Consider the following 13,511-nt stretch of genomic DNA (forward strand, 5'->3'; position numbering starts at 1 on the left):
CCCACATGGTTTGAAGGCAATGTAGCTAATGCTTGTTATAGTTGGCAGTTATCTTTCACTTTACCTGAGCTCACTGTCTGCATTTCCACCTTTCTGCGGCTGCTGTAGGTGTGTAACATCCCTGATCACAGTGTCATTATCACTGTTGTTATTAACCTGCTGGAAAGAAACCCTGGTTGCCCAAGCTAAATTCCTATTACTTCTGTTTAAATCTTATAGTTTTCCACAAAGACCTGCTCCTTTAATAATATCATATGCTTCCATAGAGGTGATGCATTTAGGCACAGTGAAGGATGTTGGGGCATCAAGGGTTCAGTTTAGACAGTTTAGAGTACGTCCTGACTTCCTGGCTCAAACAGTAGCTGACCATTCAACCTGTTCAGCATCCTTTTTTTGTCTTAGTTTATTTTTTTGAATTGGCTAAAACTGACTTTATATCTGCAGAGTCTGTGCTGCATGAAATGCAAATGTATACCATTCTAATAGCAGATCACTGAAGCAAGAGAAAAATGAAAACAAAGTTGTGAAATTATACACTTTACCTCAGTTAAAGCCTCAATTTAAAACAAAAGCCAAGCAATTAATCGTTGTGCAAACCAACCCCAGCTGTCTGCTGGTAAGGAGGCTTAAGTTCTTCATAGCATATTTGTGATGTCAGTGGACAGAAAAGGAAAAGCAGTCGGTGTTAGTGCATTTGCTTGCGTGCGTCTGTGTGTGGTCACTAGTTTCCTGTAAAGTTCAGTCATTGAAAGTGAGGTTATAAATAAATAATGTCCTCTGCAGGGGGAGGCACCACTCACGCACAGATGAGAGGGGTAACGAAGGATTGGCTATCCAGGAGAAATGTTACGCGCCTCGCTTCCTGCAGGTCCCCCCAGACCTCACAGTGGAGGAGGGGCGCTTCTGTAGGCTTGACTTCAAGGTGGCTCTCTTAAGACTGAATACTTCATATAAACTTTACCAGAAGCCTAACAAAATTAGGTTCAATAAGCTGTTTTTCACTAGTGATGAATCATGAAAAATGTGTTAATTTCAGGTGGGAGGCCTCCCAACGCCCGATGTCTCCTGGTATCTGGACGGTAAAGCCATTCGTCCAGATGACTACCATAAGATGCTGGTGTGTGAGAAAGGGATGCACTCATTCATCATAGAGATTGTGACGGTGCATCATGCTGGTGTGTACGAGTGTGTGGCCAGGAACCGAGCCGGGGAGAGCAGATTTACCATGAGGCTCAATGTAATCGGTAAATATTAGCATACTGTGCTCTTCGTCATGGCGAATGATTTAACGATACCGCCTTTCACCATGGGAGAGGACCTAATCACATGTATCCTCGTTCGTCTCTGCAGCTCAGGAAGCGCTCCGTCCTCCTACCTTTGTCCAGAAGATGGTGAACTCCAGAGCTCTAGAGGGCGACACGATCAGGTTAGAGTGCAAAGTGGATGCTTCCCCTCCACCGCAGCTTTTCTGGAAGAAGGATAAAGACATGCTGCGCATTGACCCCAACAGAATGAGGTGCGTCAGCTTAAGTTCAGACTCCACTGTTCAGGTGATGATACCTGGCATCGACTCTGTGATTGTGACACTTTAGCCCGTATGTGTAACTTTGCAGTCTCTCTCACTGTTTCACTGCAGTCTGTACCAGGACGGGTCAGGCCGCCAGTGCTTGTTGATAGAGAGGGTGATGAAGTCAGATGCTGGCTGGTACACTCTGTCTGCCATCAACGAAGCTGGCATGTCCACATGCAACGCCAGGCTGGATGTAGGAAGTAAGTCTGTTCATTTTTATATGCAAATAAGCTCTGAGAGGCCGCCTCAGCTATCTGCTGCATGAGATACGACACGCTGCTCGTTACCATAGAAGCCCAGGCTGTAAAATCAAACACCAGATGGAAAACGCTGTGTGCCCGGTGTCTCCATGAATCCCGCTCTGTCTCTGGGAGCTCATCAAACAAATGGCGCGTTATGTGATCGAGCGGAAACTCGATGAATGCACGAGGCTCCGAGCTGCCGAGGAATATGGTATAATCGCCGAGCGATAACTGTGAGGCAAATACAACACGGCTATTAGGTTTCTGCTTTCTCACATAACACCATCTGCTCCGTGGAGAGGTCCTCCATACACAGCAAACATGAAAGTGAGTTTAAAGCACTTTGTCTGAACCAGAGCTCAGAAACGGGAACTCATCAGGAGGTTTTTAGAAGTGAAGTCTATGGCGTTACTTTTGTGCCACTATTCTGAGCGCACGTTAAAAAAAACATTGTGCATGTGTTGCATTTTGAGGAGAAATTTATTTTGAGCAAAGAAAAACTGAATTTGAGTGAACAAAATTAATTGCTGTATTTCAGTGTTTGCTATTATCCACACACACAACAGCAGCCCCTCTCGCTCAGTTTTTGCATTTGCGCTCGCTCGCAATGTGTTGCGCGTGCTCTCAACATTTCTGCCCGTGCGCGCTCAACTCTTTCTGTACACCGTTATATTTGTTCCACAAAACCCGCCAATCACAGACTTGGATGCAAAAAAAAATGTGATTGGCTGTTTTGGTCTCCAATCAGCTCGAAATGACGAAATGCAATATCCCAGAATCCATTTCGTCCAAAACTCAAACGAGGCAGTGGCAGAGGAACACAGAGTGGTGGAGTTTGAAATATTACTCTTTCTGGGTCACAAAATAAACTTTTAAGATATTTTCATGCGAGAATGGTGCTGTGTAAACTTCAAATACCTGCTCGATTTATCAAGACATCACATATTCGCAAAAGTGCTCTGACGTTCTATCGGATTGTCACAATAGAGTAATGTTTTGCCCACCGAGGTGTTAAGTCGGTCATGTGACTGAATAGTGTGGATTGCACTGGGTTAGGATGTTACTCAGTGATGACAGAGTTCAGTGTGTGAAAATGCAGTTGAAAAGCACAGCGTCTGGATAAGTCTCCTAACTCTTTCCATGTTTATTCATCTTAATTAAAATGAAAAACATTTGATGGTGCAGAGTTTAGTCCAAACGTTTTTAATCTGACACCTTAGTCAGTTGATAACATTTCAGATTTAGACCAGAAGAGTAGAGGTTATCTGATCTTAACTTTAGGCCTTTATGCTTAATCATTTTTAAATTGTTCCTGTTTGTTTTGTTTTTTTGTTTTGTTTTTTTACATCATAGCCTTTCAGTGTTGAAAATGTTTTTAAAAAGGAGGGAATAGTAATAGATACCATAGTTGTGTCTTCATACAATGCATTATTACAAGAACTTTACTAAAACAGTATTCAGTTAGGGCTCAGCAGCAGGGAAGGCTGATGGTGAACTGAAAGGAATGCTAAATGCACTTTAGCTTAACCTCCTAAGACCCGAACTCTTTCGTGGCATGCATTTTTAATTTCTCTTTGCTATTTGGGCTGATTGGGACCTCCATCCAAGCATCCATCTTCTTCCGCTTTAGCTGGGGCCGGGTCGCGGGGGCAGCAGCCTAAGCAGAGAAGCCCAGACCTCCCTCTCCCCAGCCACCTCCTCTAGATTATCCGGGGGAACACAAAGGTGTTCCCAGGCCAGCCGAGAGATATAATGTCTCCGGCGTGTCCTGGGTCCGCCCCGGGGCCGCCTCCTGGTGGGACATGCCTGGAAAACCTCAACCAGGAGGCGCCCAGGGGGCATCCTTGTCAGATACCCGAACCACCTCAACTGGCTCTTTTCAATGTGGAGGAGCAGCAGCTCTACTCTGAGCCCCTCCTGGATGGCTGAATTTCTCACCACCCTTCAGAGGAAGGACCGGTGCAGCATCCGCATCGCTGCGGCCGCTGCACCAATCTGTCTGTCGATCTCCGGCTCCCTTCACCCATCACTCGCGAACAAGACCCCGAGATACTTGAACTCCTCCACTTGGGGCAGGAACTCATCCCCGACCCGGAGTGGGCACTCCACCCTTTTGCGGCTGAGAACCATGGCCTCAGATTTGGAGGTGCTGATCCTCATTCCCGCTGCTTCACACTCGGCTGTGAACTGTTCTAGTGCGAGCTGGAGGCCTTCACCCGATGAAGCCAACAGAACCACATCATTTGCGAAAAGCAGAGATGATTGGGACCTGATTAATGTAAAAACAAAGAATTACTTTGTTTTGTTTTTACCTGATTTTTTTTCTGAGAAAAATTAGATCCACATATGACATTTGCTTTAAATTTCAATGGAACAGTGGCAGTAAAACGTCCTCGTAAGTGGATATCAGGCCCTCGTAGAGCAAAATTTTGGTCTAGACAACCCAAAATGTGACGTCCATATATGTGGACGGCAGGTCCTAGAAGGTTAATAACAACATATATCAGTGAAGTTTAGCTGAACTAATTCTGTACCAGACAAGAGTCTGCAGCCTCGTCATTGAAGAGTAGAACGTTTGCTTTGAAAATATAAAAAGGTAAATTACATTAAGTGGTGAATTTCTATGTTTACTAAAGATGTTTTTTTTTTTTTTTAATTATCAAATTTTAATGGTGACATGATTGTATGTGGATATGATGAGTTGGTGTTGTGGGTTTGTCTCATTCAGGCTTGTGGAGGTGAACACTGTGCATCCACTGTTCCTGCATATATGTGCTGGTCACATATCTGCCTCTGAGCTATGCTGTACTGTGGCATGCAGGGTAGAAGAGTTATTTTCAGACACCTGGCATGAGAGGAATTTTTTTTCCCCTGAGTGTTAGTAAGATTTGATGCTGCTCTCAGGGACAGGAAAGGTGTTGCTCTGCTTTCTTTAAAAACTTTGATTTATAATCAAAGTTTAAATAAATAATCTGAAAACCCAAAACAATATATTAACCCATCGTCTCTCCGCCCCTACCAGCCCGCACAACTCCGGCCATGAAGACTGCTCCTGCTGGCTCCAAGACTCTGAAGCTGCTGTCCTCTCTGAGCCACATCCCTGCTCTGACGGTGGAGAGCCCCGCCCAGCACACGGCGCCGTTGTACGAGAGCGAAGAGCTGTAGACCCACACGCTCCCACCCTCCACTAACCACCATGTCAGAACTGTAAAGAGAGGAGCCTCTGACTGTCGCGTCAGGGCCGAAACATGAGTGCAGACTAATAATCATCGCAGCGCGCACAACTCACAGTAGTAACACATTCACTAAGCTTCATGCAACAGCAAAGCACATCTGCCATCTTTACAACACTTGGGTAAAATGATTATGATGCAGCATTGGAGACTTTTTACTGTGGGAGAGTATAGGACTTGTTCTCGTCCATGTGCTGCTGTTTGTCACACTGTTTCTGCCCATCTGTCTGTCTGCTCTGCTTTTTCCTCTCCGTCTCTTCATGTGCCCGTCCTGGCTGCTCTCAGCAGAATGCGGCTCCTCGGTCATGGATGTATTAATAGAGCTGGGTATGTTGTGGCACAGGCTGCGCTGCTGTCAGGTTTGGTCCCAGTGGGCAGCCACATTACTGCAACATAATCTCCTCCAGTCCAGAAACCATTTTCAAAACGCACATTTCAAGCAATGATGACAGGACACCGGCCATATGTTACTACATGTACTGAATATTTAAAAGGTTCTTTAACATTTGCACATTTTAAGTTTTTTCCCATGTCTTATTGTAAAATCTGTGATTGGAGCAGGCCAAGTCAGACAAACTGGATGCTGCTGCACAGGGGAGGACAAACATCCTCTGCACAGCAGTGCATGTGTTGCAGTGCACCCTTCAGATAACCTCTTCTATGGTAGAGAGTAGAAAACAGAACCAAGTCGTCCCACAATCCCACACTGTCTCTGCACATCACACTCACTCCACTTTAATCCTGACAGCTGTCTGCTTATCACTCCTCTGTCCATCCATCCATGTTCTTAACCACTTATCCAACTTGGGGTTGCGGGGGGGGGGGGGCTGGAACCTATCCCACCTGTCACGGGAACAGACAGTTAAAAAAAAAAAAAAAAAAAAGATGGACGTAGCCACTGTGACGTCACTGATTAGTGAAGTCCCCTCTGAAGCCTCGAGCCGTTTCCGTCTTTGGTGTTTTGAAACAGGATGTGATAGGGGAGGGGCGACTCGGACTGTGAAACTGAGAACACCGCATGCTTGTGATTGACGCGTCGTTAGCCAATGAGAATATCCTGGACATTCCTCCTTTCTGGCTCTAATAATAACCGTAATTCCATTATTCAGTGTAACCCGAAACTAGTCACAGAGTCATCAGGAAAGTGTTTACAGAGGTCACACAAGAAGAAAGCCTAGGGCTATTTTCCCCCATAGCTTCTATACAATCAAGTCTTTTTGCAACCAACGTTGCCCCCTGTTGTCCATTTAACAACAATGCAGCTTCAAAGCAAAGCGTCGGCTCCACTTTTTAGACCTGCTTAAAGTTACGTCCATCTTTTCTGTGCTGTCACAGGGTGAGAGGTGGGGACGCCGTGGACAGGTTGCCAGTGAGGAGAAAGAGTTCTGTACTCGTGAATTACTGCTAAGGATCATTTTGTGTGTCCTTGCATTAATGCTGCCTGTGGTGTGTCTGTAACGCTTTTTAAATGATCAGATTCTCTGCTGTTGTATGAATTTAATCGGGTTGAAATGTTCTGATACAGTTTATGTGACTGAAGCTTTTTATCAGTGTTGAGACTTTTCATGTGTGCAGCCTTTTGCTGCTAAACACAGGCTGCCATCCTGATACCTGAACCCAAAACGTGCTCTGAACTTTAAACGTTTACACTTGGTCACATCTGCAGTGCAGATACGTTTGAACTCCAGACAGAAAATGTTTTTTCCTGTTAAGCGTACAGGCGGGTATCAGCATGTCAGCCTCAGTCTGTCCTTTGGTGACTTTATCCAAATGGATTCATCAGATATGCTTAATTTGCGTGCTTACATTGAAACTGCTTGCTATTACCAGCCTGGAGCTCACGTCACAAAAACCAAGATGGAAACGTGTGTTCTGTGGCCATGAAAATCTGGTGTTGACCCCTGTGTGGCCACGGCCTCGCAGTGACGGTTGTTTGCTGAGGTCTGGATAAACTACATTTTCTGCCTTAATGTAGTCCCAGGTGTTACAATAAGTAGTGGGACTAACTTTACACCAGTGTCCTGTACTGGTCTAATCCACTGGTTTAGCTAGTTGATCTTCAGTTGGTCACTAAGACATGCGGCTCAAATGGGGTTAAACTTTTATAAAGCACAGGACTAAGTCATAATTCAGAGATTTTAAACTGCAGTGTGTACTCTCCTGTACTGTTTGTTGTGACAAGAACTTCTAAATATCACTGGATGAATGAGGAATAAAGTCTACACGACCTTGACCTCCTGCATTTTTCTTTTTTTGATCAGCTTCAGTTCAATGTCACGATGTCGCCCTCAGGTGGCAGCAGAGGAAACGTACAGATAATGTGACACACACACACACACACACACGGGTGAGTCAGTTTATTAAAAACAAGTTGAAGACGATATCAAAATTGACAAAAAAGCTGTTTATGACTAAAAGAGGGCAAAGTGTTTCTACTGTGGCTGCCAAGACCACAGACAGAACTGTTCATCTGCAAAAGCATGATCAGATAATTTACAGGCTTCATCAGCAGTCATCCTCAGTTTTGTGCAGAACAGCAACGGGTACCAGAAGAAACTGGAGCACGGGCAGTTCTTGGATCAGCTTCTGCTCGGTGGCCTTGCATACAGAGGCTGCCAGATCAGTGAGAGTTGAAATAGTGCCCTGCTCTGTGCTAGTGCTGGACTTCTCAGAGCTGTAAGGCACATGAATAATGAGTATATTTGAGATTGTGTCTTTGAAAACTTCAGCAACCATCTGAGCAGGCCTGTGTGTGACTAATGCCACCGAGCAGGCACTCCCACGTTTGTTTCTTGTTATGCCTTTTCCTTCCCACCTGGTGCTAACTTGGTGTTGCAGTTTGTTCGCCTAATGCGCTCTGCCCTCCAACCAGCTGCTCACAACTCCTGTGGACTGACTGGTGAATCTAAATCGTAGGCTGTGTGCAGCAGAAGTCTTTCAGAAGCCAAACATTTCGTTAAGATAACATGAAGATCATGAGCAGAAAAAAAATGAAACAAAACATCTGGAGCACAAACGAGAAAAAGAGCAGCACGTCTGATATATGTCACGTTTCTGTGTGTATACAAAGACCAGAACGCATCAGGAGTCTGTTCTCAGTCTTTGAGTCCTTCAAGAAATGCTTTCTTTGTTGCACCACAGGGGATTTGAAAATACCGTCAAATTTCTACGTCGCTCTCTTTGTCGTTGTCGTGGTCACCATCGTAGAACTCGTTTGCTGCCTCCGGCCTGTGGGAGTCACGTCATGAACAGTGAGGATCGTGCACACCAATCTTTTATAAATACACGCGTGTTGCTGACTCGTGCTGACCTGGTGTAGTTCTCCTCAGCTCCCCTCTCATCGGGGTCGGGCTCGTCGTTGCGCTCGTAGCTCAGCATGTCGGACGGGACGTCGTGGATCTGAACGCTGGGCGCGTGGTTCAGCATTTTCAAGTTCTCAAACACCGTCTGACGGATTTGCTCCAAATACTGCAAACACGTGAACACAGCGAGAGGGTCGGCCGACTGCATGTCAGGATCTCTACTGTGCACTTTACACCAATGAAAAGAGGAATGATGCTTTTACCTGTCGGGAGTTCTGGTTTTCTATCCTGGTGCTGACATCAGGGTGCAACGTGAAGTCTGGAGCAAAGTACTCAAAATACTCTGCAGACGAACCAAATCAGACAAACAGGATGTTCCAAGTATTTCTGTTCACTTTCCTTCTTGTTTCACCCGCAGTCCTCTGTAATGTCACGTGTAGCGACTCTAAGAGTAACTACTAACTGGCTTTTAATTTGTTGTTTATGCATAAATCATTTTTCAGGCTCATTGTGACATCCTGGACAACAAGAACGCACAAAAACAATCCAACAAAGATATTAAAATCTCACTGAAACATGAAACATAGCTCACCGCTGTAAGGCAGCTCATCACTGATGGATTCATCCAACAACAGAGACGTCTCATAGGTCCTACAACACAGCACAGATTATTATCATCATCATCATCTTAAAGCTGCATTCATGGAAAGTGCACATCAGACTGACCAACAGCGAGCCACGTTCCTCACTGTGTATCCTCCTCCCCCCAGAACCAGCAGAGGGATCTTAAAGCTCTTCACAAACTCCACACACTCACTGAAAACCACACACACAGATTATGTTGCAACTATCAGTACTCATGTGCTGGCTGTTTAAAAATATTTGAGTTCAGCTGGAAAAAACTTTGTCTCACCCGTGTCCTCGGATACTGAGGTTGAAGCAGCCCAGCCTGTCACAGCCCAGCGAGTCCGCTCCACACTGCAGACAGACACACACCAGGTGAGGCAATCGCACACACGCAGATTAAATCATACAGAAGCAAATGATAGGAGCTACTGACTGACCTGCAGGACGATGCAGGTCGGCTGGTAATAATCCACCACCTGTCTAATAACAGGCTGGAACAGCTGCCTGTAGCCTGAAAACAAAACATGCAAACACGTTGGTCGAATCTCATGTGATAGTCACAGAACAATAAGAAAGTGTGACCTCATGTGTTGTTGCTCTCACTCTGGTCATCGATGCCGTCTCTGAGAGGAACATTGAGGCAGTAGTACCGGCCGCTCTCTGCCCCGACCTCGTACATGTCACCTACAGGAAGCAGAGCGAAGAACAGATGACGAACTTCTGTTGTTGCTGGACTTTTAATTCCATTCAATGTTTCCACAGTCAGAAAAACAAACACTACTTTAGAGTCTTATTTAAAAAGAAAATAAATAACACTGCTAAACAGCTGACTCAGTGACAAAGGGCAGCCCAGACAGAGTCCAAGACAAACTTAATAGGGACCAAACGGCTCATAACAACAGGGTCAGATACACCCTGAGTCTACGGATAGAAACCCGCCTGGAATACACTTATCATTTATCTGCTGATACAGCTGACAGAGGACTACTTCAGTATTTCTATGTCTTTAAATTGGACTTTTGGGGCTGAATATGCACGCAAGTAAAATAATAAATGATATAAACACCACTATGTGGACAGCAAACATTTGTTAGATAATTAAAGCTGCATTTACCTGTCCCTGGGAAAAAGTAGTTTCCATATTTGTGAAAGGACACGGTCATGACTCGGTCTGTGAGGTAAAAGGCTTCCTGGACGCCATCGCCATGGTGAATGTCTATGTCAATGTAAAGAACCCTGGGGTGGTACCTTGAACAAGCACAGAGCAGGAGATTTATGTCACAAACAGACACGGTAAAGATTCGAGGAGAGTTACTCCGGAGCGCCGTCTTACTTGAGGAGCTCCAGTATACTGATGACGATGTCATTGACATAGCAAAACCCAGAGGCCTACAGCAACACAAGAACCAAAAAAGACATTTAACTCAAATGAGCTGAACAGAGAAGACACACATCAATACATGTGGCTTTGTTCTAACCTCAAACTTTTTGGCATGATGCAAACCTCCGGCCCAGTTTATAGCAATGTCACAAATCTGGAAAATAAAGCAGAGTCAGCATCAGTTAGAGCTCACACCTTTAACTGACCACGAAGCTGAAGACCATGACAGTTTTAAATCAAGAAATCAGAAATGTCTTTGATGAGTAACGATTTTAGTTTTTTAACACAAACTAAAATATTCTCACAAAACTCCTCAATGCTTCTCCTATCCTCCCTTTAAGTTCACTTTTTCTGATTAGCTGCCCTTTACAAACAGAAAGGGGGTGTTCAAATTCATGGGCTGCATCCTTCTGAGGACCCGGCCTTCACGGTCAACGTGAGGATACAGCCCATGAATTTGGTCACGACCAAAGACTGAACAGCAGGTCTACTGCTGCTGGGAGAGAGAGAGATACGTTCCCTCCAGCAAACACGAAGAGAGGCCTTTCTTCTTCTTTCTTACTTCAGCTAGAGAGCCTTGGTCACATAGAACAATCAATGACTCAACCTACTCCTCAAGGATATCACATAAATGAGTGTCTCTGACGACACTTTAAGTTGTAATTCAAAATGAAACCAACAGATGCCACCCTAGGCTACCTCAGTCTTGTTTTGTTTTTTCTCTGTAGCACCAAAACCATCAGCTGGGTTTATGTGTGCGTGGTACCTTGTGGTTGAGCTGAGTAGCCCCCTGTAAGGATGCTCCCGTGTATCTTGAGCAGAACTCAAACAGTCCTGGAAACACCGGACTAAAACACACAGACATGAAATATTTAAGTTATGGGTTTGTCAGCCATGATGATCAGAGAGGCTTTTATACTGAAACATTTACAATCCTGACAGATGAGATGTAAGAAAAGGAAGTTAGCTGCTTGAAAACTACAGTCCTTAGTTCCTATGGAAGCAGTAAAGGTGTACTTAGTTTTTCACAGGTCTTGTGAAAACTTCATTAAATCCTTCAGATTCTTTATCTCGATAAAAACGTATTTAACGAGAAAGAGACACTCACCAGTCATCTCCCACATTAAACGCGTTGAGACTTTTTGTGAAGCCCTGCATGTTATTGGGGCTGACCTTCTGTAGGAAGTCAATGTAGTCTTCAGAGTGGAAGCGACACATGTCATGCTGAGACGCTTTGTAGGGCTTAAACACCTGGTGGGAATAAGAACATTTGATAGAGTGTAGCATGAACTTGTTGTTTCTAATAAAAACCAAACAAACAAACACAAGATTTATCAAATGTTTTTTCAGTGTGAAAAGCATCAACAGGTGTGAACACGTGACAGTATCTGTCACTACTGCTAGCTCACCATCATTTTCTTGTAAAGTCCATAGTGCAACACCAGACTGTGAGTGAGAGACAACCGGTGAGGCTTCATCGGGTGGCCAGCACCTAACAGAAACACACAGTTCATGCATTACAGGGCTTATATCTGCATTCCACAGACATTAATCAGGTCAAAAAAAAAAGAATTAAGTGTACACATTATGGCTAATCACCTAAAAGAGAAACACGGTTGAAATTGGTACAATTTATGACGAAAGAGATTTGGAACACTGAAACAGCCATCCATGCGCTGTTACAAAAGCGAAAATACTTGAGGTAATTCGCAAAATAAAAATAAAAAAATAAGCACGGTAAGTATATCCTGTGAGCATGCGTATTGCAGCACTAAAGTTTGAATTTGTACAGTGTATCATTTCGTAAAAGCAGCATAAGCGTAGACAGACATATTACTTTATTTATCGTTACTGTTACACAACCGCCACGTTATCCATTCAGGACACCGTAGGAAGCACCGAGACATCCTAATAAAAGCTTTACAGGCAAATACTGAACACAGGGCTACAATACGCGTCAATAACGTTACATCTTAAGGTTAAAGGCGCAAGCAAAGCCCAACTGTAATATATACACAAATCAAATTAAATATTAAAGTGTAGCAGTGACGCAAAACTAAATGTTAAAAAGAAAGAAAAGAACTGAGAAAATAAGAATAAAGCACAGTCTCGTACACATTAGCATGTAGCTAGCTTTCCTTAGCATCAGCTCCCTGAGTAGGCCGGTTCACTATAATAATTAAACTTACCGTAGTGGAAATTGCCCACGTCTGGGTCGTAAAAGTAAGATGTTCTATTGGTCATTCTGAAAGCAATGTCTCCCGACTTTATACGAAAAACTGTTGTCGTCTTTGCAGCTACAAAACCCGCATTTTTCTTTCAATTAGCAGATAGCCGCCATAGTAAACACCGAGGCGTCTGCGTCATCACACGGAGACAGCAGCGACGGGGAAGGGATGGGTGGGGCCACGGAACCGGAAAGAAAAACAACAAAACAGCCGCGACAGATGGAGAGAAAGTTACACTAGCTTTCTGTATTTTTCATTACATGAAGGTAAAGAAGTGCAATTAATAAAGAGTGGAAAGATACCTTGAGCAATGTGCTTAAGTTATACAGTACATATAATATACAGTTTACTTTAATAAACTCATCCACACATAATTAAAACTTATATTTTTTACAAATCAGTGCATAATACAAATCCCCTGGTCGGGTCTTAAAATTAGGAAAATAAAATCTCAGACTGAACAGCATAACACGGCATATGATATACACTGTGTTATTTATTTATTTATTTTTAAATAGAAAATACAGAAGCAGTGTGTGAAAAGCCAATGCACTTTTAATGTTTCAACTGTGATTGAGAGAGTAACACACTGGATTGGTGCGAGTGTAAAAAGTTTTAGCAGTTGGCTAAAAGGGCATTTAAAAGAATTTGAAGTGCATTATTCTGCAGTGAGAAACATTGTAGAATAATCCGGTCTGTTTTAGATCCCTCAAGCAGACGTGTGTAACTACCACACACAGAAAGCTCCGGGACCGGATAACATCCCAGGTCGTGCTCTCAAAGCATGCCTTCACGATGTCTTCTCAGAAATCTTCAACTTGTAGTGCCCTCATGCTTTAAGAGGACCACCGTCATACCTGTCCCAAAGAATCTGAGCTGCCTCAATGACTATCCCCCAGTAGCATTCACCTCCATCGTTATGAAGTGC

The 13,511-nt window shown here is 44.0% G+C and overlaps 2 protein-coding genes across 2 annotated transcripts in view; one reads left to right on the forward strand and one right to left on the reverse strand.

The window, feature by feature from the left end:
• Positions 1-7,278, forward strand: part of LOC102212171 (myotilin-like) — a 10,957-nt gene extending 3,679 nt beyond the window's left edge. Inside the window, exons 3-7 of the mRNA XM_005719929.1 lie at positions 778-922; positions 1,037-1,244; positions 1,351-1,516; positions 1,637-1,770; positions 4,835-7,278. Coding sequence (XP_005719986.1) covers positions 778-922; positions 1,037-1,244; positions 1,351-1,516; positions 1,637-1,770; positions 4,835-4,977 — 796 coding nt within the window. The 3' untranslated portion in view covers positions 4,978-7,278. The remainder of the gene's footprint in view (positions 1-777; positions 923-1,036; positions 1,245-1,350; positions 1,517-1,636; positions 1,771-4,834) is intronic.
• Positions 7,279-7,387: 109 nt separating this feature from the next.
• hdac3 (histone deacetylase 3) lies at positions 7,388-12,754 on the reverse strand. Its single transcript, XM_005719426.1, has 15 exons — positions 12,545-12,754; positions 11,765-11,847; positions 11,464-11,606; positions 11,122-11,203; positions 10,453-10,509; positions 10,308-10,363; positions 10,089-10,222; positions 9,578-9,658; positions 9,412-9,485; positions 9,261-9,325; positions 9,074-9,163; positions 8,940-8,998; positions 8,611-8,690; positions 8,356-8,513; positions 7,388-8,273 (listed from the first exon to the last, which is right to left on the reverse strand). The coding sequence occupies exons 1-15, from the start codon at positions 12,597-12,599 to the stop codon at positions 8,204-8,206; spliced, it is 1,287 nt and encodes a 428-aa protein (XP_005719483.1). The 5' UTR covers positions 12,600-12,754; the 3' UTR covers positions 7,388-8,203.
• Positions 12,755-13,511: the final 757 nt, after the last annotated feature.

Source organism: Pundamilia nyererei, unplaced genomic scaffold (genome assembly GCF_000239375.1).
Source record: "Pundamilia nyererei isolate P.nyererei 1_Seehausen unplaced genomic scaffold, PunNye1.0 scaffold00001, whole genome shotgun sequence".
In the NCBI taxonomy this organism is placed as follows: Eukaryota; Metazoa; Chordata; class Actinopteri; order Cichliformes; family Cichlidae; genus Pundamilia; species Pundamilia nyererei.

What these genes read in the sequence shown, in the direction of transcription:
- hdac3 (XM_005719426.1), bottom strand. Translation starts at nt 12,599, where the DNA reads ATGACCAATAGAACATCTTACTTTTACGACCCAGACGTGGGCAATTTC. An exon ending in ATCATGCCAAAAAGTTTGAG is followed by an intron (nt 10,364 to 10,452) that starts GTTAGAACAAAG and finishes GTGTTGCTGTAG; the next exon opens with GCCTCTGGGTTTTGCTATGT. An exon ending in GCTGAGGAGAACTACACCAG is followed by an intron (nt 8,274 to 8,355) that starts GTCAGCACGAGT and finishes TGACTCCCACAG; the next exon opens with GCCGGAGGCAGCAAACGAGT.